This window comes from Dysidea avara, chromosome 6 (genome assembly GCF_963678975.1).
Source record: "Dysidea avara chromosome 6, odDysAvar1.4, whole genome shotgun sequence".
NCBI lineage: Eukaryota > Metazoa > Porifera > Demospongiae > Dictyoceratida > Dysideidae > Dysidea > Dysidea avara.
Window position 1 is genome coordinate 2,662,741 of NC_089277.1, and position 24,733 is coordinate 2,687,473.

The 24,733-nt window shown below is 37.2% G+C and overlaps 3 protein-coding genes across 4 annotated transcripts; 2 read left to right on the forward strand and 1 right to left on the reverse strand.

Moving 5' to 3' along the window:
• Positions 1-1,552: 1,552 nt before the first annotated feature.
• On the forward strand, positions 1,553-23,466 carry LOC136259150 (ankyrin repeat domain-containing protein 29-like). 2 transcript variants are annotated; one of them, XM_066052591.1, is made up of 12 exons: positions 1,553-1,626; positions 2,682-2,786; positions 11,851-11,949; positions 12,902-13,000; positions 14,058-14,156; positions 14,846-14,944; positions 15,710-15,808; positions 17,281-17,379; positions 19,119-19,217; positions 21,254-21,355; positions 22,967-23,042; positions 23,317-23,466. In XM_066052591.1, the coding sequence occupies exons 1-12, from the start codon at positions 1,591-1,593 to the stop codon at positions 23,328-23,330; spliced, it is 1,026 nt and encodes a 341-aa protein (XP_065908663.1). In that variant the 5' UTR covers positions 1,553-1,590; the 3' UTR covers positions 23,331-23,466. The 2 variants fall into 2 exon arrangements, 1 of the variants encoding a protein (XP_065908663.1); XR_010703228.1 differs by lacking the exon at positions 23,317-23,466 and having other exon boundaries at positions 19,119-19,206; positions 22,967-22,987.
• Positions 4,634-9,318, forward strand: LOC136258298 (uncharacterized). Its single transcript, XM_066051627.1, has 7 exons — positions 4,634-5,870; positions 5,923-5,970; positions 6,023-6,723; positions 6,771-6,998; positions 7,085-7,313; positions 7,370-7,423; positions 7,532-9,318. The coding sequence occupies exons 1-7, from the start codon at positions 4,634-4,636 to the stop codon at positions 7,837-7,839; spliced, it is 2,805 nt and encodes a 934-aa protein (XP_065907699.1). The 3' UTR covers positions 7,840-9,318.
• LOC136257979 (uncharacterized) lies at positions 7,049-9,320 on the reverse strand. The gene is made up of 3 exons (XM_066051279.1): positions 9,287-9,320; positions 8,271-9,234; positions 7,049-8,220 (listed from the first exon to the last, which is right to left on the reverse strand). Exons 1-3 carry the CDS (start codon positions 9,301-9,303, stop codon positions 7,933-7,935), a joined length of 1,269 nt encoding a protein of 422 aa, XP_065907351.1. The 5' UTR covers positions 9,304-9,320; the 3' UTR covers positions 7,049-7,932.
• Positions 23,467-24,733: the final 1,267 nt, after the last annotated feature.

Consider the following 24,733-nt stretch of genomic DNA (forward strand, 5'->3'; position numbering starts at 1 on the left):
GTCAACAAGTATACAGGGATGCAGGTATCCCTTGTTTCATTGCTTATTTTTCTGTGAAAATGTAAAATTTCTAATGTTTGTTTCTTTTACTTCACTACCTTCGCATACCACATCAAAGGAAAGAATGGTGTCAGACACATTAATCACGCAACTGAATGTGTGCCCCAATTATCGATGGCTGAAAAGCAAATTTTGAAGTTGTCATTCTGCTTCTTTTCCAGCTGCATTCCACCAGCATCACAAATAAAGAACAGCATATGAGAAGTGCCTATTCAATCAATTGAGTCACTATGGAAATTATGGTGATATTGTGAAGTGGACATTTTTCTTCATGATTAGTTCTAGCCACGTTCCACCTGTTGTACAGCATTACAAACAAACAGTATGAGAAGTAGCTACCCCTGCAATTGTGTTGCATTGTGCACAATTTTACCTTTTTTGTTACAATAAGTACAAGTTATACAATGCATGTAGAGTGATAGTTATCATAATCATGGTAATGATACATCCTATAATCGTGAAAGTATAGCAAAATTAAATTTCACAATCGCTCAGCACTAGTAGACACCAACATAATCCACTTGAGTATAAGGGCTAGCGGGGGAAGGTTACCAACAATTAATAAAATAAATACCATCTATGGTCATACAGCCATGTACTTCAGCAGACATTCTTTAGATCATGAGTTACTGACATTAATTCAAAAGCATATCTACTGAAGGTACAAGTAGTTATACTATGTCAAATATGCTTTTTAGTATGGTGGGTTATTATGAACTCTTGGTTGTACTATTAAATCATTTGGCATTGATGGTTAATTATGTATAGAATCTGTCTGAACATGTGCAACAGACTGAGAGTACTACTGAACACTTGAAGCATACACTTATACACATTCTCGCTCAGTCACAAATTCTTATGTATTAGTTTTCATGTTGATGCTTATAGGAGAGAATTTAATCCCTAGCAATCCCACCCACCTCAGTTTACGTATGATTTTACTAGTCAGTTCTTAACCTTCTCATACCCATTTAGCATGAGACTGAGGTTTCATCTTAAATATTGTAATGCATTTACATGTTTCCTCATTAATGATGGTTCTCTCTCATATGCGCATCCACAGCTGATGCATTTACCTTAACACTTGATCATTCTGTGCCTCTTTCTATCATAAAATGGTGCGGCATTCTTGTGACCCTCATACACACTGAGCCGCCCAAGGACTCACATGCTATATTGACCGGCTGCACATTCTCATTGTTTGGCTACGTAGCTAGTTTTATAATTTTGTTGGTTTTCTTCTTTGTTTAAATGTAGCAACCTAAATAGCTGGGGATATGATATCATTGCTCAGTTTAGGCATGAGGCTATTATGCTCCAAAAATTGAGCATTATGCTTTTGAGCAGTGCTCAAAATATCACCTATTTTGCTTTTGAGAATTGCCTATTATTCCCAAAATAATACCACCATAATTGGCTAATAATATCAGTTTATTGCTGTATCAGGCCATTTTCATTGTGCGCTACCCGCATACATGTTGCTACTGACTTGCATAACTCGCCCACGCGGAATAGGGCGTGACGAGGATCATGGCTGGGATAGCTAACCGGAGACAACCAACTGAGGTACAGGCGTACTTAGGCTACTGTACACGTAAAAAAAAATTGTATACTATATGCTATTACGCATGATTAGCTAACCGGCGCCACTCCCTCGCGCCATGTAGTCAAGTCATGTCAGATGATGGCCGTGAGTGCTGAGTCGCGTGTTTGTTGTAAAGTGGGCACGCACTGTAGTAAGATCTGCGATCTCAGTCAAAGTCTTGATTGGCTAAATTTCACCATGATCGTGACTTGGCTGGGACGTCAGTGGCTTCGCAATGATCGATCGTGGGTTTCAAATTTTAGGCCATACATGATTAGAGCTTCCGTACGCTCTAATGGCGGCATCATTGTTTCCCGTCTCACATTTATCTCAAAAATACATGTGTAGGGTTTATTGATACCCAGTACCCACACAACAGCTATAGCTAGCTAGCTATAACAGGCTATAGCTAATGAAACTTTTTAAAAGGTAAACTGTAGGAGTATAAGTATATAGCTAGCTAGTAGCTAGCTAAAGCTACATACACTGGTTATGATTCTGACTAAAGTTCATTCGTTTCATTACTTAACGAGCCCCTGAAGGGGTAAACTGAACAGTAATACGCTGCTAGAAGTGGTACGGGGGTGCGAACTGCTACATAATCATGTGTATAGGTCATAAAGCATTGCTTAGTAGGTCATATTGTGTGGAGAAGTCACAGTTTCCAGCTGGTAAGTAATTAGTTTGTGTAATGATGTATAGCTGCAATTAAGGCAGGAGTGAGATCGACATACAGAAATGCAAAGCTAGCTCGGTAGCTATATATATATATATATATATATATATATATATATATATAATATATATAACATTACTTCCTGATAGGGAGAATTAACAAACAAAACATGCACAACATGTGCCCTTGGGCAGACTATTACTGCATATAGTTGTGCATCTATATACTGGTTATCTGTTCACCTATATAATGTTGTTGGTGACTACACAATTATTGTGTAGTGAGATTCACTACTTTAATGGTGTATAAGACACCTCCAGTTATAGTATGACCTCATTATCAATGATGTTATCATCATAGGTGGAATGTGACAGGTTAAGAGAAGCTGCAGAGGATGGTGATGTTGATGATATTAAGACACTAGCATCAAGTGGAGTAGATGTGAATGCTGTTGTGTACCATGGGGTCAGTAATATTGTGGATAGCATTACTTATAATTGTGTGTTATTTTTTGCACTTAAGTTAGGCCACTTCAACTAAATCTTTTGTTTCTCGGGCCCGACCGACCCTGTATTTTTCAGCATAAAATAATTATGTTAATCACGTGATCACCTTGCAAAGAGTGATAACACCACGAAGTGTAGGAACCTGGGCCGGTGACGACCCAGGTGGTAGTTGGTTAGCCTAGATAACTGATCATGATGTATATTGACACGCTATTTGTACAGACAGGTGGTAATAGCTACCATACAAGTGCACTCATATGATGTATTAATTAATAGGTAGGAATGTGTGATTAGTCAATATCCTACATCTCCCCCTCAAGTTCCCTGTTCATCCTCCTCCTCCCCCATGGCGGGGTGGAAAGGTAAGTGATAAGGTTGACCTCAACTGGAAGGATAGGTCTTGCATGGTCTTCGAAATTGACGTAGACTGGACTCGAGGAATCTCCACAAACGGGCGGCGATTCTGGCGTCCCTGGCGATCCTGCTTGCTGAGGATGTTGTGCCTGGTTGCCGCTAGCCCATTGACTGTCGTAAGGGACGTGATGTTGCGTAAAATAGCTCTCTTGGCTGTCATTGGTGGGTGGGGCTCTATTAATCGATGTTCTCTTCTTCGTTGCATGGTCAGGAGTTATTTCTGTCCTTCTCTCGTGGGACTCATCAGTAGGCACGTAGGCTATCGTCGAGGCTGTTAGGTGTGCTTGAGTCACGCCTAGGTTGTTTACGCGACACTTGGTTATCCCTGTGTATCCTGTGATAGGAGGGTACGAAGAAACTGGGTAGCTCTTGCTTGGTGAAGTCTACCGTACACCCTGTGGTCGGACGCACGCTGTTGCCTGGTGTCTGATACACAAGTGCTTCGTCTGATACGAGCACTCTTCCTTCGCAGCAGCCAAGGTCGTTTATGCTCGCAGCGCCATGTAGGAACCTGGGCCGGTGACGACCCAGGTGGTAGTTGGTTAGCCTAGATAACTGATCATGATGTATATTGACACGCTATTTGTACAGACAGGTGGTAATAGCTACCATACAAGTGCACTCATATGATGTATTAATTAATAGGTAGGAATGTGTGATTAGTCAATATCCTACAAGAAGGAGTTGCAAATTTATCTTTAAGCTCTCAAAAAGTAAATATCTCAACATATAGCTGCCTACTCACAAGTGATACAGCAACTGTAATGTAGCTTAGCCACCGTTTGACTCGCAATATCACTCTTCAGCTAGCAAAATAGCCTATTTTTATTTTTATTTTACCGACCTACCGACTTTTATTTGGCTGAATTTCGCCCGAGAAACAAAAGATTTAGTTGAAGTGGCCTTATTTGAAAGAGGACATTTAGTATATTACTATTTATGGTTGTGGGTGATCTATCATAGTGTGGCTGTCCCAACTCACTATCTATGTATTTCTTTAATATCACATTAGACTGTTAACAAGTAGTAAATACTGTGGCAAATAGTGAACATCACTACAAATTGAGCTACAAATTCTTAGTGACGGTCACTATATTGTACAGTAACATAGACTATTTGCCACAGTATTCACTACTTATTGTTACATAACAGCAAGAGTCCATAATAAAGAAGAGAGTGTCTAACTTCAATATGACCTATCAAAAATGACCCCGTTTAGTAGCTCCGTATGTTATAGTTTATTCACGCATATCGCAGACGTGTTAAATAAGCCTTATCGACACCTCACCTTCTAGCTCTTCAATACAGCCGCCTGAAGCCGCATTGAATCACGTGCGCTTTGCTGAATAGCATGGTTTTGATTGTGGGTTTCTCAAGTTGAAAGCGTGGCGTATGGAACATGGGGACACTCCTACTCGCTTGCAGTCTCGAAAGCGAATTTGTCGCCCGTCAAGGGAAGAGTCACTCCCAAAACGATCTTGCCACTCTTCGACTGAATCATCAACTGGTTGGTTATTTGACGAATGTGACCTGGCTTCAGACGATAGTTACTGTGAAGAATGGGACACAGCATTGATGGAAGGAAATCACAGTGAGCCGTTGGTGATGCCAATCGAGCCAGAGGCAATGTCATCATCAAGTTTTGTTGCTGCTTATAATGATCAGCTTCTGTTATCTAGAGCACTTGATGAATCATCTGTACCTAGGTCAACATCCCTACCTCCAGTGATTCCACCTGTAACTACTACGTGCATAGAGCAGAAAGAGTTTTTGCAAAGTATCATTGACAGCATAGCTGGTAAATTCCCAGAACTAGTGTTTACATTAAGATACAATGGCCTGGACAGCACCAACCCCGTGTTAGAAATATCACAGAGGGCGGTGTTTAATCACCCCCCACTTGGATTGACCCCTCGAGTGTGTGTTACCATTCAGAATAAGCACTACAAAGTTCATGTTATGATGAGACCATGGAGTGAAGGAGAGATAAAATCAATTAATGACGTAGAAGAACTTTGTGATTTATTTTGCAGGAGATCTCTGTACAAATTCTGTCCTGGAATTGATCCTGTGCATTATGAGAATCAGTACCACAAAACAATTCGATTTCATATCAAAAGTGTTCGGCAGTCAGAATTTCCATTTTCACGAGTAGATTCTGTGAATTGCAAACTCTGGTTTTTACCTGCATCAAACTGTAAGGTAGCAGAGAAAGATGCTAGTGAAATGAAATGTCCTCCTTGCAAACGTTTGGTCCATGACCTAAACCTCCAAAGAAAACGTACCCTGGAAGAAAGCCCAAGCAGAAGGATAAAAAGGCAATGTCCCTCTTCAAGAGCACGCCTGCAGTATATGTCACCTGCCAGCAAGCAAACACGTAAACGGTATGCTCAATATCAACGATCCAGTAACATTTGGAACTTACGAAGGCTAGAGGATAGTGAGGTTGTGCTCAGTGATGAACAGAATGTGGAGATGTGTGCAGTAATGGAAGCAACACAAGCTGAAGATTTGGATAAGCTGTACCAGGAAGGAGACCAGCATGGAGTAGGAAGTCTAATGAAGACATTGTGGTTGACAGATAAAGATCGCCAGCAAAAGCAGTTTTTCTCAGATCAGGAAAAGAATAGTAAGTGATATTTTTTTGTTTTGCATTACTTTTGTCTACTCTTTTCTTTCAGCTAACGGAGGTCGTGGGAACAGGTGGAACATGATTACTATCCGTATGGGTAAGTGAATTATTATACCGTATTATTGCTTTCACACTGTTTGTTCCTGTAGCCCTAGCTATTTATACTCGTAGCCCTGCAGCCTACAAAGCTCTGCAAAGTTTTGATATTTTAAAATTACCATCAAAATCCACCATGCAAGCATTCACTGGAGCTTTCATGCATGCTCCAGGAGCAAGTAACGTTTGCATCATTAAGCAAGTGGCCCAGTATGTTTTATTTAAAGAAGACTGTCGAAAGAATGGACGACAAGAGCCACAATCAGATGGAGCCTTGATATTTGATGAGGTCAAGGTGGCCTGTCAGTTAATGTGGAACTCCCGCAACCACCAACTAATGGGGTTGGCAATGACATCGAAGGACATGGCATCTTTGAGCGATGTTTACCGCATTCTAAAAGATCCTGAAGCCAGCCAAACATCTTATATTCTACAATTTATTTGGAGAGACCTTACCAGCAGCTATGACATAGTGGGTCCTTACTATACATCTGCTGCCTCAGTGGAAGCCACTTTTGTAGTGGCTTGTTTGTTTGAAACCATCAAGCTTTTTCAACATCATGGTCTGAAGACAAGTTTGTTGGTCTGTGATGGAGGATCTGCAAATATTGCTACAATTAAAGCAAGTCATTACTGCCATGGGGCGTATTCGATCAAAGAGGATGGGAATGACAGATATGAGGTAGAGCCATGGATGATTAACCCTTTTAATCCTCCAAACAAGATTTTCTGGTTGATTTGTCCATCACACCAGGTAACTGTAATATGATGGTTGTGTTAAGTAATTGTTCTATTTCATAGTTGAAGAATATGGTCAATGCACTGTTTTCATCCAAGGAAGGAGGGACGAAACAGTTTAGACGGGGAGACTCTACAGAGTTTGGATGGAAAGCAGTCACAGACTTGTATGAGAGAGAGCTGCTACGGGTACACAATGGTCAGGCAAGAATGGTACCAAGATTGAGGGAGGCTCATTGTTTACGTGACTCATGGACAAAACTGAATGTATTGCCAGCTAAAATTATGCAGGTAAATTTGAGGTTGTATTTAAAAATAGAAATGTTATGTGACTTATACAACCTTGTATTGTGTTTATGTACCACTTGTTTATACAGCAGGAGCAAGTCCTTGGTGAACTATTTTGGTACGTGAATCAGAATCCTCCACCAAACGATGCAGCAAAAGCGCAGGAGACTTTTGCCTACCTAGAAGCTTGCAGTTTCATTTTTGAACAGGGATTATTGTCACACGATCAGATCAAAAGCTTAGATAGCAAGGTCCTTCAGAACATTACAAAGGGGTATGATTATTTTTCTGGATGGTTAACTTCTATCCTAAAGAAAGGTACTGCCATACTATGGTATTATATAGGTACTGAACCACATTGTACTTGTTATTAGATCCTCAATATCCTCATACATCATCTACCCAGCGGTCATTCCTCTCTTGGCAAAGTAAGTTTGTTTACCATAAACAATAACTGTACAAGTGTCAAGCTGTTTAGATTTAGCCGTATAATTATTTATATGACTGACAATCATTTGTATAATCTTGTTTAACAGCATGGGACCTACTACGAATCGATGTATATGGATTTCAAGCATTCTCCAAGTGGTTTCTATCAACGTATCCTACATATTTTATCTCTCCAATTCGCCTGTCAGGATCAGCTGTGGAAAGCTTGTTTAGCCAATACAAGTTTACTGCTGGTGGAAAATTGGACTCGGTGAATTATACTACTGCTCGAGCTGCTCACCTAATCAAGCAATGTGCTGCTACACATCACAGCGGTGTCAACTACAGGGATGAACAGCTAAGTCTAGTACAAATTCCTCTGGAGAAGAAGTCGTACAATAAAAAATCTGTGTAATTTTTTAATCACATTGTTTGTATTATAATGAATGAAAATTACTTCTTACAACAAAAAATCAGTGTAATTTTAAATCACATTGTTTGTTAAAAATCACTTCTTACTTCCTAGCTTAGTTTCTAATTTGGCATGATGAGCTAAAAGCGTAGGTCTTAAATTTATGTCAACTGTTGATGCCAAGCCTTTCTTTGTTGCCAGCTGTTGCTTTGTTGCTGACAAGAATTCTTGAATTCTTGTATTACAGATTTTCCTTGTAAATGTTTCAAATACATTCCTAATGGCATCTTCTGAATAGATCGTTATGTTTGGTGACTTTGAAGCCAGTATCTCTTTGAATGTATCGAAGAATTTTGTCTCTTCCTGAATTCTTTCATGTGTTATCTAGAAGGAAGACAGTTATTTAAATTGATCACAACAAAGAGTAAGCTAACCTTAATTAAATTGTCCCCTTCTTGGTGTAGCCAATCAGGATTCACAGTTTCTTTGACTGCAGTATCCACTTGTCTCAAAAATGGTATAAATGTAGGATCAGGGGAGTACATGTATCCTTGGTCACGGTACTTGAGGTAACTTGGCATACTGACTTTATCCTTGGAATTCATACAGTGCAAAATCGATATCTCCTGGGATAAAATATTCCTTTGATCATCTTTGCAATGCTTCATTTCTTTGTAATGAAGATGGAGCAAGTCTGATATAGCTGCACCACCAAAACGAAAATACACATCATCTCCATCAGCTACCTGTGTTGTACTTTTATTACTGGAACTTGTGGTACTGGAATTATTACTCTGAAAATGGTTAACATGACCCAGTAAGCAGTGGTACAATGCTGATGATATGGTCATCATCACAGGATTACTCACTGGGACAGGCACATCATTTTCTTCACAGAATCTTAGCCACATTGTTCGAGATTCGTCAATCTGATAACCAACTGGATCAGGTAGTCCAATTTCTAACATGGTGTGCTGGCTGGCTAATAAGAAGGCACTGCAGTACTTCTGCCACTGAAACTGGAAACGCAAAAAGGATTCAGGCCCCTTTTTACACTCTTTATACAGACCAACAAAACACAGTCGATGGCTCACGATTATATCCTTAAGGGGCTGCTCTGTATCATGGAGCTTGACAGTGATTTTCTTCAACTTTTCAGAAAATAGCTGTTCATCAAATTTGACATAAACCTCACTTAGAAGTACAGAAAGATCAACTGACTCTAAAGATGCCAGCATCTCATTTCTCTCTCTCTGGTTCATTACTTTCGACTTTTTTTTCTTTGGTGGTGGTAAGCAGCTTTCTGGTGTCTGTGACGGCTCTTTATTGGCTGGAACTGCTCGTTTTCCTCGGCCCTTTCCTTTCTTCTCTGCAGTTGGTTTGGAGCCATCTCGCGTTCTAGAAAAGCTATAGTATAATTACGCGTCAATGTTCAGACTTTAGTTACTACCTGTTCTCCTTAGTCATCCCTCGTTTCTGCCTTACAGTAGTTGCTTCTAGCTCAGGTTCCAGCGGACATTCACTCTCGGAATTTCGGCTTGCCACGCTACAAGAACGGGGCTTACGTTGAGAATTAAGCCTTATAACGCTTTAAAAACTTACCCCTTGTGAATCTTATCTTTACCTGCTGCTTTACTCCTGGTAGTTCTTTTCACACTTTCAGCAGTCGCCATGCCGCCTTGCTAGCTGTTAAAAGTATCGCACGTGACGGCGCAGATCGCTCAATTCATTAGGGCTCGCGCGTGGCAAATTAACGCTAATCAACAATTCTTTAAGGGAAGCCAATTCACCTTACTTTACTTAACGGGGTCATTTTTGATGGGTTATATTGAAGTTAGACACTCTCTTCTTTATTATGGACTCTTGATAACAGTTAGACATCGAAACACATGCAGGGTTCTATGGAATTTGAAAGCCCTCAGGATTCACTAGATACTTGTAAGTAGCCAATGAAATTCAAGTACTATGTTCAAATGTATAGTGTTTAAGCTTAAATGGAAATATTTCAACCCAACCATTTATTATCCAAAATAGTTTATATATTGGTAATAAAAGCTCACCAATAAAGAGCAAATATTATTTTGCTAACAGTGAGACAGGGGTGCACAGTTTTGTGCCCTGGTCATTTTTCAGTTACCAATCTTCATTCTTCCCACTCTTTAAACAGCTGAATGAGAGTTAGCTGTAGGTTAGGGACTTACCTTGTTTCATTATTCTTATCCAACCTAAATTTAATATTCCTAATTATTCCTCATACTTGTCATACAGTACGATAGTACTGTATAGTAGGGACCACAAAAGAGTAGGCGTGGTCCACGAAGTAACATCACCCAAAATCCAGCCTCAATTTTCCCTGACAACGATGAGGCAGCATTGGTTAGGTAAAACTAAGCCCAAAGAAGCTTTCAGATCGACCCAAAATGCTTTCAACGAATTGCTACAGAATTTTAAAAATAATTTGTTTAATGGAATTTTCTACAGACTGCCTGACTGATGCCTTCAGACAAGCATTACCCAATATTGGCTAAGGCTACAGGCTTGATTTTTTCACTGTTCGACATCGCTTCAGCCTGAGAGGTGCCTTTTGGCATACCACAGTATGTACATTGCATTCTTCATGGACTTACCAGTGTCCTCCTTTGTGTCCCATTCATCTTTGCTTTCAGCGAAAAGTGTCGATTTGGCAATAGCACATGATGGCTTCCCTTTGTAACGGAAAATGTCCGTATTTTCATAGTGGCTGTTTTGATTGCAGAGGTGCTTTTCAAACAGTTCTTGATTTGTACTGCTGTGTAGTGGGTTGAACATAGCTGACAACGAAGCGTAATGGATACTTCACTTTTCAGACAATAATTGATATAGCTGGGGCGCGTGGTACCATTTCAGATGTGGTATGCATGGGTTCACCAGTCATAATATTAATATTTACAAAAAAGTTAACGAACAAGTACACAGAAGGGATATAACACTTCTTATTGTTTTACTGTGATTTAATATCGTGCACTACTCCAGCTTGTTTCAGTACTTTTTATTGATGTACTATGGTCCCTACTCTAGTTGAAAATTCCAAAGTTTTCTGTGTACTTGTATCATTAGAATCATGAAGGTTTGCATTTCCAGGCAACAAGAAAATAGTTTAAAAACTAGCCTCATATTTATATTTCTACACAACTGGTTAGATGCAGTCAAACCCTGAAACATTTTCAGTCAGCTTGACCATATGTATTGACTATAGCTAAACTGGTAATATGGGCTAAAGTCTTTTATTCAGATATCATGTTAGCTATCTCACATGAATGCAGGAAATTTGTGTCCATTCCATTTTTTTCTGTGTATGGCACTGGCATGAATACTAGCCGACGCATCAATAACTACTAGCAATACAGTGCATGGTAGCAATCAATGAATGAGTAATATTTGTACCCAGAACCATGCAGGAATAATGCACAGGTGGTAAAAAAATAAAAGTGTAAGCTTATGGGATCAAAGCTTAAAGCAGTGAGGCAAGCTTAAAGCTATCCATTTCACGCATAGTGGCTAACGAAACAAAACATTAAAATATTGTAATGGCATAATCAATAGTTAATGTGACTGCCACCCTGTTAAAGTGATTTTGATACAGTACCTTATTTTGTGTTTTGCTTTCTGTGTTACTCCATGCAGTTGTTTATCAAATTGTTATTGTTTGCTGCCTAAACATTCCATTACTGAACTACATCACTCCCAGGTAAAAATTCTGGAATAATAAATGGAAATACAAAGAATTGCTAGAAAAAAAATACGTGGGAAAATTTAAAGCATAATCTGCAGATCCATGCTCCTACGTATACAGTTATAATGTGTAGATTTGTGCAGAAGCACTTCGTGTGTTGTTCTACATGTGTACTGTTGTGGAATGGACAAAATTCAAGCGGAATGGCAGTGAGTAATGTTAACATGTACGTAGTTATAAAGGTATATAATAAATATGTGAATATTTAAATATGTAAATAATAAATTGTTGCTTGTTTATAGTTGAACATGAGCCCCATTCATTTTGCTGCTCAGAGTGGTAATGTGGATGTTGTAAAGATACTAAAAGAATATGAAGCAGACATCACATGTCAGGATGTGGTGAGTTGTTGCTAGTATACTTTAAAGTGGCAAAGTTTAGAGTTGATTTGGTAAATTAACAGACTGTATGAGGTTCAAAACCATTCGGTTTATTACATTACTGGTTGCAACTTCTCTGTACTAGCTAGAAGCTCTTGCTTCTCCTAACAGTGAGGAATTAGGCATTTACAGGTACACAAAAAAGATTTTACTGACTGTATTTACTGGCTGTAAATGCTGGAGACTTTCAGCATGCATGCATGCGGTTTAGTGGATTTCATAGTTATAGAAGATTGTAGCTATATAATACTTGTCATGAACTGATATTTTGATCTGATATACATGTTCTGACATGCAGCACTTGTTAGCATACCAAACTAGAGTTTGGATCATGGACGCTATAGCCCTAGCCACAGCTGAATAAAATTTTACCATGGGTGGGGCACATGTATGACTGCAGCTTACACTGAAAAGCGGGTATAAATCATAACACACAACGTTATGCATAAATCGAAGGCTGTTGCCAGTGTCACAAATCAGCAGTTTACACACAGCTAGGGACTATACCTTTCAGCCATACTACCTGGCTACTATAACTAGATCAAAGGTATAATATACCTCTAAATCATAGGAAATTACAGACAATACAAATACAATGAATTTGCCAATACATTAACCAACAAAGACTATTACATTGAAGAACCGATTAATGGACTGTTTAAGCCGGTTTCAGCCATTTCTGGTAAGTGGCTTTGGAGTTGCAGTGATAGACAACAAGAAAAGCAAAACAATCAATTTGTACAGTGCTTCTACGGAAAATAATTTTACAGGCGCTCGTATGATATACCCATTATAGTGATATCTGGTTATCAGTCACCAAATAGTGTATAATCTCTGAGTTTATAACTTTTGTATGAACAATATTGTTTAGTACGATGAGTTAATGCCATATCAATGCTGTTTCTACTTGTAGTACAAGCAGACTCCCCTTCATCATGCTGCAGACCATGGCAATATTGATGTTGTAATATTGTTGAAACAATATGGAGTAGACATCAATTGTCGGGATGACGTTAGTTGTTAAGTAGTATACTGTAAAGTGGTAAAGTTTGGAAAATCAGCAGTGTTCACAACCGTCAAAACTTAAACTACACAATCACAACTTTTCCTTACCAAATATTCCCATTATACAGTAATAAGATAATGTTATAGTATTGTTTTATGAGGGGTGGATGAAGTAGTAGTTGTGTAGGTGTTGATAGAGAAAAATGTAAGGTAGCTCTGGCTAATGGCTATGAACTTCCAGCTGTTCAGTGCAAGCTGCCAAGGTTTGCGAGTTATTATCATTTAAATAATACAACTTAATTTTGTTGTGCTGAAATGACAAAATCAAATTACAATGGTATGAATTGTGAATAGAAAGTATTGTTTGGTAACTGTGGAGGGTTACCAGTTGACAGTATTCAACCACTCAAGTATAGTATAGTTTGCTGTTTATTGTATACAGAAATTCCCTATTCCAACACCGTCTACTAAACACACAGAAAGACGTAATACAACATGCATGTATTTTAATTGATGAAATACTGACTGCTGTGATGTCAAAACTCCACAGCTTTCTTAGGGTGTCTGGCTGTGAATACGACAAATATAATGCTGTATATGGTTAATATTGTTAGAGTAAAGTAATGACTTCAGAAGGAGATTTAAGAAAGACAAAACAGAAATAAAATAGCTAGGTAAGGTGACTCAATTATAATGTTTTGCATATAGCACTAATCTACAATGAATTGATCAGCATTAGCAATTTTGCACATTCATTGCAAACAATAATGCCAGATTATATAGACAACACAGCATTATAGTTCATTATAGTTCATTTTCTTCTCATTAAAAATATGTTAGTATATGTATGAACTATGTAATGTAAATATCTCAATCATGCAATTTTTAGCGAAACTCAATTGTTTAATTTAGTAAGGAATGATCATACTATTATAATGTTTTCCATATTATGGTAACTGATATATAGAACATGCTTAAGTAAATGTGTTTCAAATTTTCTGGTAGGGTAAATGATTAGAGGTACATTGCATTATTTGCTATATTAGTGTTGTTAATCTCTTTAGTATGGAATGACTCCACTGATGTTTGCAGCACGTGAGGGCCACTGTAATGTGGTAAAGATGCTCCATGAAGATGGTGCAGATATTATTTACCAAGACAAGGTTAGTTGCTAGAATTTGAAGATCAGACATGTAATGGTACGAGTTATGCAAGTAATGGTGAACGTTAGGTGTACCAACATTACAACAATTAATTACTTGGGACTTCAAGTTTGATGCTGCATCGGCCGAAAACATGGTCTACCATTTTATAGGATTTCACCAATGATGAGTTATATGGTACATTAAAGTTAGCATCTCAAAATTTCCTTACACCTGTGATGATTTTGATCCAAATGACGATAATTAATCTACAAGGTTCTATTTTGATCTGATGTGATGTCATGCACTAAACAATTGTACATTGCAAATTTAATGGACTCAGTTGACATGTATAGAATTGCTTATCATTGTAAAAACTGGTGTGAAATTTTGCTTGTTAGTTAATAGAGGTATACTATAACTAATGTTGCATTATATTTGTTTACAACAGTGCAATTTAGTGCAAAAGTGGCTAGTATTATACTTGGTATTTTGGTGAGACCCAGCATGTAGTCCACTAGAATATTCAGCCACGAATGGCTATAAAAGTTGTGCATTTGATGTTTGTTGAAAAAGTTGATTGTTTAACTATGTAGCTTTAAGAAACATTCCCCAAAAATGATTAGTTACGATGGCTAGAACATGTCTGGACAATATGAATTTTAGTCTGTAGGTCTGTAGAGTTGTACATATAATAATGTGTGTTTTAGTATGGAGAGACCCCATTGATGCGGGCAGCAAGTAATGGCCACACTGATGTGGTGAAGATGCTCCATGAATTTGGTGCAGATGTTAACTTTCAAGATCAGGTTAGTTGATAGAATGTTAGCAATTAAGGATACATCTATTTTGTGACTTTAACAAGCATCAGAAATCTAGTGTCTAAAATACATTACACATCTGAAACACTGATGGTTATATTTTTAATTTCCAAATCAAAATTTTAAACAATGCACCAAAAAGACATATAAAACTCACTTGTGGCATAGTTATAATGATAATCCAGCTACTTTCACCTCCAAGTCTTCTCATTTTAATGTGAGGAACAATACTGAGGTATTAATTGTTCATACCAGCACTTTAGTCTTACAGTAGATGTTACACAATTATTTAAAATGCTTCTAGAGTAGTGCTGTCATAGGTGGTGGAATTAAGGGAAGAATGCACCTAGCTCATCAATGGTTGTCGAGAGCAACTAATGGAATAGTCATCTCAGAGCACATAAAAGATATATGCTCCGGGCATGCCCCCACAACACAGTATCCAACTCATGTTGCTATTTTATATGCAACAAGTAATTATGAACTTTATGAATTACAAGTGTTTAAACAAGGAGATCATCACCTGGTATACATAATTCAATCATCCATGCTAGTCTATTTATAGTGTCTAAATAAAGATTATAAATTTGCACATCTTTCCTTCCAAAGATGTATGAAATAACAGATCAAATAATGACATGCAATGTTCCTACATTGAGTTGTGGCAATTTATAGTCACAAAACTGGATGTGTGACATTGTGTGTAGGAGGCACCAAAAGCAAATTCATACACCAGTATTGTTTTCACTTTAGGATCGATGGACCCCACTGATGTATGCAGCACGTAATGGCCACACTGATGTGGTGAAGATGCTCCATGAATTTGGAGCAGATAGTAATCATCAGGATGAGGTTAGTTGTTGATATGTGGTCCAGTCTGGGAAAACTGGTCTTACCACCTATTTTAATGTGCCAAAAAATGCCAATTTTAAGTATTCAGTGTGTTGTAGCTACCAATGGATGAAGCCATTAAATTTTCACACATTACACCAATTCCTTACCTTCAACAGCATCTACTGCACAAGTAGCCAACAGCTAAGTTTCCCACCATTTTAGATAGTTTTTAAACTGATGTTGGTTGTATCAGACAAGCTCTGAAAGGGCTGGGAAGTGGGGGTGGAGGAAGTAAGGGGCTGTTTAAAAATTAAAGAAGAAGGTGTAGGGATGAATTAGGCCAAATTATAGGCCATTCAGATCTCAGAACTGGCTAAAATGAAAGAACGGTAGTTACAGCACAGGTGTTCATTCAACACCACAGAGCTGTACAACCACACAGCCATCTCCGGGATGACCAGAGTTCAATTAAGGCCCCAGACTGCTTTGAGGATTGCCACTGTGTTTGGGAAAGCAGCCAGCAAAAACAGACCACTTTAAGTCTAGCTGATTTTGATAATGAAATTTGATAGTATATTCATGTACACTGTAAAAATGATTTTGTCATTTTAACAATTAAATTTTTACCACCGTTTTGTAATTTTTGTTTGGGCAATTTTTCATCCAAACGAAAATTATGAAACGGTGGTAACAAACAATGTGCTAAAATGACAAAATTGTTTGCAGTGTATAGCTTGTGTTATTGGTGAAAAATTAAATCTGCTGTTATGTACGATAAGACCAGTTGTTCCAGACCCAGTCACATTGTATGTTGTAAGTCAGAGTGTTTTGGTATATAAAATGCTTTGAGAAAGATTCAAGTGGGGTAAGCGCTTGGTGTATTGGTGGATTTTCAACATTATTTGTATCCATGTATGTATTGTCAATCAGTTAGTAATGTTCATGATGGCTACTTTAAAAAGACTGTGTTGCAATCAGAGCATATTTAACTCTGCGATAAAGACAATAATTGAACCAGACACATTACATATTTCATAGCAGTGTATTCTATACATGTAATCACAGCACATCTACAGTGGTTAAAATATCATCTTTAAACCAGTATCAAAAAGTACAGCAGTACTTCTAGTAGTAGGGTTCTCCCCTAATATCAATGATGTTTGTCATATAAAAACCACCCTAGAAATATCGTACGAAACAAAAATCACCTTTATGGAAAATATAGCTTGCACTCTGTACTTATATAGCTTGTACACTTTAGCTTGTATTATAAAGCCAATTGAGTTTTCAAAAGGACTGAAAATCGCACAACCATAGTATGTTGACAAAGATGTTATGGGACATGGAAGTTTGAAAATGTAGGCCAATTTTATTTGCACACATGCCATGTATTTTCAGGCCCAGCCACATGCATATAATATCACTTGTTTGCATCACGTAATTAATTGTGAAGTCATATTTGCACTGATTTCACCCATATACATGTCTAGAATGGAACTACCTCGCTGATGTGGGCAGCACATGAAGGCCACACTTATGCGGTAAAGACCCTTCATGAATTAGGAGCAGATATCAATCATCAAAATAAGGCTAGTTAATTATTAGTAAGCATATGTAACATGTCATGAATTTATATAGTGAGTTTATAATGAAGACATTCTGAGATTGCATTTCCTATATAATTATTGTGTCAGAGATTATGGAAGTGGGGTTAAAACTGAGCTAGTTGTAATTACAATGCAGAAAATATAGTTACAGAAGTGAGGAATGAAATAGCAACCTGCACCACAGAAAAAATGAAAATTCAAAATCCAAGTGCTCAAAGCACACTGGTGAGCATTCCCTTTGGCCTGAACTTCCTTCAAAAATTTACCACACAACCTGATCATGAGGCTATAAAACACTTCAAAACACAAATGCAAAATTGTTTATAGCTTCAATCAAGTTGCTTTAGCTTCCACTGCTGGGCATATTGCTTTAGTGGCTTCATTATCATTATCGTGAAAAATTTTCATTATCACATTATCATGATAATAGGAAACTTCTGGATACTTCTGTACACTACATGTGGTCAATGTGAAATGAAAAAATTTTAGTATTCTAATGAATACTTTTTTTCATGGGCCATGCCCACACCTTTGTGGTCCCTACTATAGACCGTATTCCAAATGACATCATGAAATAAAATGGCTGTGGCTATTTGGGGGTATTCTAACAATTTCAAGTGAGAGTTCCAATGGGGTTCAAATCACTATTCAGTGGAACGCCGGGTTAGAATTTTTCAGCTGGTTTTCAAAGTTTAGAAGAAATACTATCGTTTCTTTGCTGTAATAACCAAACCTGGTAATTTTGCCTCGATATATTGTTTGTTAGCTTCTATATCAATCTTCAAAATCTCGATCGCCATTGGTGATAATACTTGAAAATATAAGAGTCCCCAAATAGAAAATTCGTGTGACGTCATTTGGAATATGGTCTATGATAATCAAAGCACACTATTTATATGCCACATTCTCAGTGACAGTAGCATCACCTTAGCCGTTTCTTGATACCATTTGAAATTACACCTTTTAAAACTTTTGAAAGCTGGATTCTATTCACAGCTCAGATATTTGGGCTTAGACATCAGTTGTCTTTGTACTGGTGTTTAACTAAGTGAATAAATCATGAAAATAAATGTTTGTTTTGGAAATGAACGTATGTACATAACATGTATGCTTGTTTGGGCCACAGAATAAAATTTATACAATTATGTCCAGGACTGCAAAAACAGGGTATGTGCGGTTGGCACTTGAAATTCATACTTTTCCTAATATTTCTTACCTTGTAGTTATCATGCTATTGCCATGCAATTTTCAACCCCACTTAATTGACTATTTAATACAGGTTACAGGCTGCAAACAATACTGCAACATGACCCGTTATCAGTGTTGTGTGACAAGATGTAATTTGTGCCCACATACCCTTTTCACATGCAGGCCTGGGAGAATTAAAAATAAGACTTTCTTTGCTGAGTAATTGAGTATGACTTACATAATTTTTCCTTGCATGTAGAATGTGTCATTATAGCCAATATTTGCATTTCAGTGGTACAGTGGTACAAATGCAGTGTGCACGTTTTTGCTGAGACGTGTGCGTCAGTTGTAGTAGGTTATTATGTGGAATACTGTATACGAACAATTTACAATGTATTGTTGTGTACTGGTCACATTAATGTATGTTGTTGATTTTTATTTATTTATTTTTATTTATTAAGGCTTTACAGCACAAGTGCTGAAGGTCTGGTCCTACAGCCTGTTTAAAGTTGTTACATAATTTTCAACTACAGGATGGCAGTACACCATTACATTGGGCAGCTTACAATGGTCATACTGACACAGTGAAGATGTTGTATATATGCGGAGGAAACATTTATTGTGAGAATAATGTTAGTTGGTATACTGTATGTATACAGTGTTGGAGGATAACGCATTACTTATGTACGTAATGAGTTATGTAATATTATTACTTTGTAGTATTAACTAAGTAGTATTTATTTATTTATTTATTAATGCTTTACAGCACAAGTGCTGAAGGTCTGTAGGACACCTGGTCCTACAGCCCGCCCAAAGACTTTAGCTACTTAGACTTTAACTACTTAAGGTGTGTTTGAAAAGTTGGAGAAAGGAGAAAAAATCCATGACTGGACCTAGGTAGCCTCGAACCTGCAGCCATCCGATTTACGCAGTATAATGAAATACATATAAAATCTAGTAATATAACTCAAGCTCCTTTACTTACAAACGTAACGTGTTACCTAAGTAATGAAGTTACTGTAACTACTTGATTACCAGTAACAAAGTCATTACCAATTCACTCAGTAATGCCTAGCAACAAAAAAGTAACGAAGTCCACCTCAAATTAATGAATGAAGTTTATTCACCAGTTAAATACAATTATAACTAAGATCAACACATTGCCAAACAATGCGGTCATGTCACATGGTAGTTGCACACATGACAGCTTAAAGCTGTGGACACAAAGTTATAAAATATGTAAAATTATTATATAATATAGTTACTTTATTTTATGGGTAAAATGTAACTTTAACTAAATAGTTTTAGTTGCAAGTAATAGTAATAAGTTACGTTTAAAAAGTGATTACCCCAACACTGTGTATGCGTATAATATGTAACCAGAGTTACAAAGGGGTTTTTCCAAATTAACTAACTTGACAATTCATAGAAATGAGGTTTTGTTAAGTGATTTTTCCGGAAGTTGTCAATTTGCGATAGTGCAATGTATATCCAAGTTTTCTGTTGTGACTGGATTGATTGCAGAAGTACATCATTTGTAACACTGTGTAACAGTTGAAAATGGAGCGTAATGGCCACTTCACTATTTCAGTGATTGATAGTCAAGGCCCACATTCAGATGAAAACAATAAACCTGGTGCCATGCATTCTCTCCTTGTATGTGATATGTGTGTGTGTCTCTCCTTGTATGTGATATGTGTGTGTGTCTCTCCTTGTATGTGATATGTGTGTGTGTCTCTCCTTGTATGTGATATGTGTGTGTGTCTCTCCTTGTATGTGATATGTGTGGTTCCACTAGTCATGCTAATGTTACAAAAAAGTAAACAAGCATAATGAAAAATTAAGAAGACCAGGGAACGTAGAAATAAAAAGTAGTCAAACAAGGGAGGTCGCTTACACCTGATGATATACTGGTGGACGTTTAATCCCTAAACTAGTCATGGGGTATAGACTGAAGTGGAGATTTAATGTCCACTGTGAATTATACACTGTTACAGTATCTTTAGGTGTATAGGTGACTTCTCTTCTTTCTATTTCTATTAAAATTCCTGAACTTGTTTACACTTTCATATGGAAGATTTCTTTTCGAATGTATTGCTATTTCAGTCTTTGAGGTCCCTGCTATTTATTCAGCTGGGCATTGGGAAAGGAGTTTATATTTACGTACATGTATAGTAAATATGTTTGCCATCAGATATGTGTTACACCTGTATTTTTTAATTGTCTCAAGGTTACCAAAAGCTTACCTGTTCAGAAGGTTAACAGAACGCACTTTTCTCATTCACATGCAGGCACATGGGCTGTGTATACACCCAAATTGATTTCAGGAAACCAGGCACACTTTCAGCCTGTGCTATATATTGCACCGAAGTTTAGTGAACTTTTATATTTGGTACCAAATCTTGATACTTCAGTTGTCATAAAACTATGATAAGGAGATCTTATTATAGACTAGCTTTGTAGACTGTACAACTTAACTGCATTATACTTCATTTAATGCTATGATCATTATATTCTTTCTTTGATGTGGTTAATGTGCCAAGTCCAGCCTCATACAGTAGCTCAGTTAAGTTAACTAGCAAGCCTATAAATATTTGTCAAGGTAATCACACATTGTGTGTATGAAGTGTATAATGGTGATGGTGTTTACTTGCTAGTATCATTACAGGAACACAGAACTCCTTTCCATGATGCAGTTGATCAAATGGAAGTTGATGTAGTGAAGTATTTAGTGGAGGAGCTCCAAATGGATATCAGCAAATTTGATGAGGTATATATTATTCTGATGTGATGTGTGATTTTGAATGTATAGACACTATATGTGACTGAATTTGACAAAACCAGGCTTCGACACACAAAGCTTCGTTAGGAGGTATGGCGATTTTAAGTAATCATTGTGTAATAACTTCCCAGTGCCTACAGCTGTGCAAACAAAATTTGCACCTATTATTCATCTATTTACTAGCTATCACTGAGTGGGTGTATACATTTCTGATACCCAAAATTTGCCCTGTTTTGGGCAGCTTTATTCAAGCGGGTAATAATATCACAGGTGGTAGTAGTAGGGTGGGAGGGTGGTGGGTGGGCTTAATATAGGGAATATAGGGGTATAAAATGAAGTAAGAAGACGATTGGAATCCAGAGGCCAAGTTTGGGCTCTCCATGGCCCTCCATGGTCCTCAAATCACTCCAAATTGACTGAGAACACTATTGGTGAGCTCTCTGTGAAGTCCCAGCCCACTACACACCATTATCACAAAGCCATGGCCATTTAATGGTGCCAATCTCCCACTCGTGGCTTTGACAGGGTTGGAAGAAAGCTGCTACAGAAACCAGACTTGCCAGTCCTGAAGGAAGTACAGTGTGGAATATAATAGTGTATTAGACCAGCAATCCATTTCTGGTAAAAACGTAAGTTTGATTTTGTGTGTGTGGAAGCCTTGTTATATGAAATCCAGTCACATATAGACAATTTTGTTACATATGTTTAGGGCTCCATACGTATATATTATTCAAAAGAATTTTCTACTGATTTGATGCCTTCAGACAAGTACATACAATGTATGAATTCCTTTGTCCTCCCTTTCTTAATTCTTGCTGACATCACAAGGTGTTGATTCATAGTATATAGCTAGCATGTGATAATTTCCCTATGTTTGTACTGTTGATTTCTTCTCCCTTTGAACAGTTCCGTCCCTGTTAAAAGTTTCGCATTACATCTGAGGTGTTACAATGACTTCTTGTGAGTGGTAGTGACCAATCCATAAAACTTCTTAACTTTGTAAACCACCACATAATACTTGTGGCATGGACAAAAGTGTTCAAACGGAACTGAGATCAACAGTAATGGAAATTGTCCATATTTCCATAGTGACTGGATTGATTGCAGAGGGCTCAATATGTAAAATGTTCTTCATTTGTAATGTTGTGTAATGGGCTGAGCATAGCTGAAAACAAACCGTAATGGCTACTTCACTTTTTCAGTAATTGATAGCTGGGGGGTGTGTTCAGATGAAAATATTATATAAGTATGGTGCCATTCTTTCTTTTGATGCAGGTTCACCAGTTGTAATAGTGTTACAAAAGAGTAAACAATCAAATAGAAGGGAAAATCAGGAGTTCGATTAAGGATTATAGCCATAAGAAGTAGGGAAACAAGGGAGGTCGCCTACACCTATAGATATACTAGTGGACATTTAATCCCTAATTCAGTCTATTTAAATTCCTAATTTATCCTTCTACTTGTGTGTATATAAGGCAGCATAGAATCAAGAGTTCATAACTTTATTATGAACTCTTAATAGAATTACTGAGTATTTCTCTATCTTGGAGTACTTACCTTAAAGATATTAATGCTTTATTCTGCATTACTAATATATAGGAATACCAAATAAAAATTGAGGAGATGTTGAAGGAAGCATCTACAGAGAGTCACACTGCATCATCTGATACACAAGGTACTGTTAATGCCATGTATCTGTCAATGAGCCGGTATTAATAATGGTACAGTAATTGGATCGCAGCAATGAGCCTCAAACTGATGTGAATTCTAAAACTGATAATAAGAAAACTTTTGCTGTTTAAGTTCATAAATCATATGGTGATGATTTAAGGACCTCATCAGTTTGGGATTCATTGCAATAACTACTAGTTCGTTATGTGTCTCTATTGCCTACCTATGAATGATCCACTCTTTTGTTAATTTTGTATCATAGCTGCTATTTTCCATAGGGTTATCAAGCTAGACTGACTTCACAGACACTTTAAACTAATCATGATCGGTGGTAACTGGTAGTATTATTACCTTTTTGTGGTGTCCACATTCATACCGTATTGTGAAGTATTCATGTAATGTTATAATTTTATATGAGTGAACAATAAGCATGTATGTTACGACATTGGCCATGTCACTAAGATTAATATTTGTCAAGAGAAAGGGAGAGTGTTAGAGAGAGTCAAATCAGGTATTAACATGATTCCCATTGTATCATACTTTTAAAATGTAATGAAATATTAACAGTATAATATCTACAAATGGTACCTTCTGGAGCATATGTGGAACCAGGATTTTTCAACCAAGGTTTTAGTCAGCTTACAGTACCAATGCAGGTGTCTAGAGGTGCTGCCCCTAGCTACAGATCATGCATCATGGTTATTGTTACTATATAGAACATTTCAAGGAGGCTTTTAAGAGCACAGTGCTATATACACCATCAGGACTAATAAACAAAGAATCACGTTTTAAAAGTCAAACACTGATGTCAGACATGTCACCAGTAGCGGTGTGAATATAGTTCACACTTGCACGGATTTCATCAGCAAGATATATAAACAACAATCTAACCACCCAATACTTCAAAGCAAATAAAGTGATTGTAAGTATAACTGCTGTTGATATATGAGTCAGTACAATTATTCTGAGGTACTCTAATAAGGTAGTCACCTATTTTCATACTTAAGACAATGCCATTTTAAAACTCTAATAGAGCAGTCTTTTGTTTTTAACTTTAAAATGTTAGGTATTAAATAGCTGGTAATGATTTAATTTTGTAAGTCCTGTGTGTTGTGGCATTGAGAACAGTCAGGGTGTTATATTTCAAAGTCTAGACTACACAATGTACTGCATGCTTGTTCTACCTTAATGACATGCAGATACTTGTAAATGAGAAATTTGATTAGTAGAAATAAACCCATTACACCTACACAATAAAAAGTTTAGAGGAAGTGCTTCAGCACCTCACCCTTGCTTAGCACTATTACATAGAACTACAAAACTCGATGTAAAATCTGCCCATGGGTTTGTAATTGTAACACCAACTAACTTTTGTTTGAGATAGATAAATTGAAGCAGGTAGCCTATGCAATAATGTCTCCTTTTCAACTGTATAATTATTGATATGATGTTATAATGTATACGTATGCATGCCTATATCTATAAATTAAAATCTTGACAATGAAAATAGCTTAATGGGCAGTTCCAGATATTCTCTACCTTAAATCTTCCTCCACTGGATGTCTGGAGTAATTTTAAGTATAATAAGGTTTAATTGACAGTAGACAATACACTTATTGACATACCAGATGTGCATACACTTATAGAGTTAAATACAAAGGTTGTGCAATATAACCTGGTTAGCTACCGAGTGCC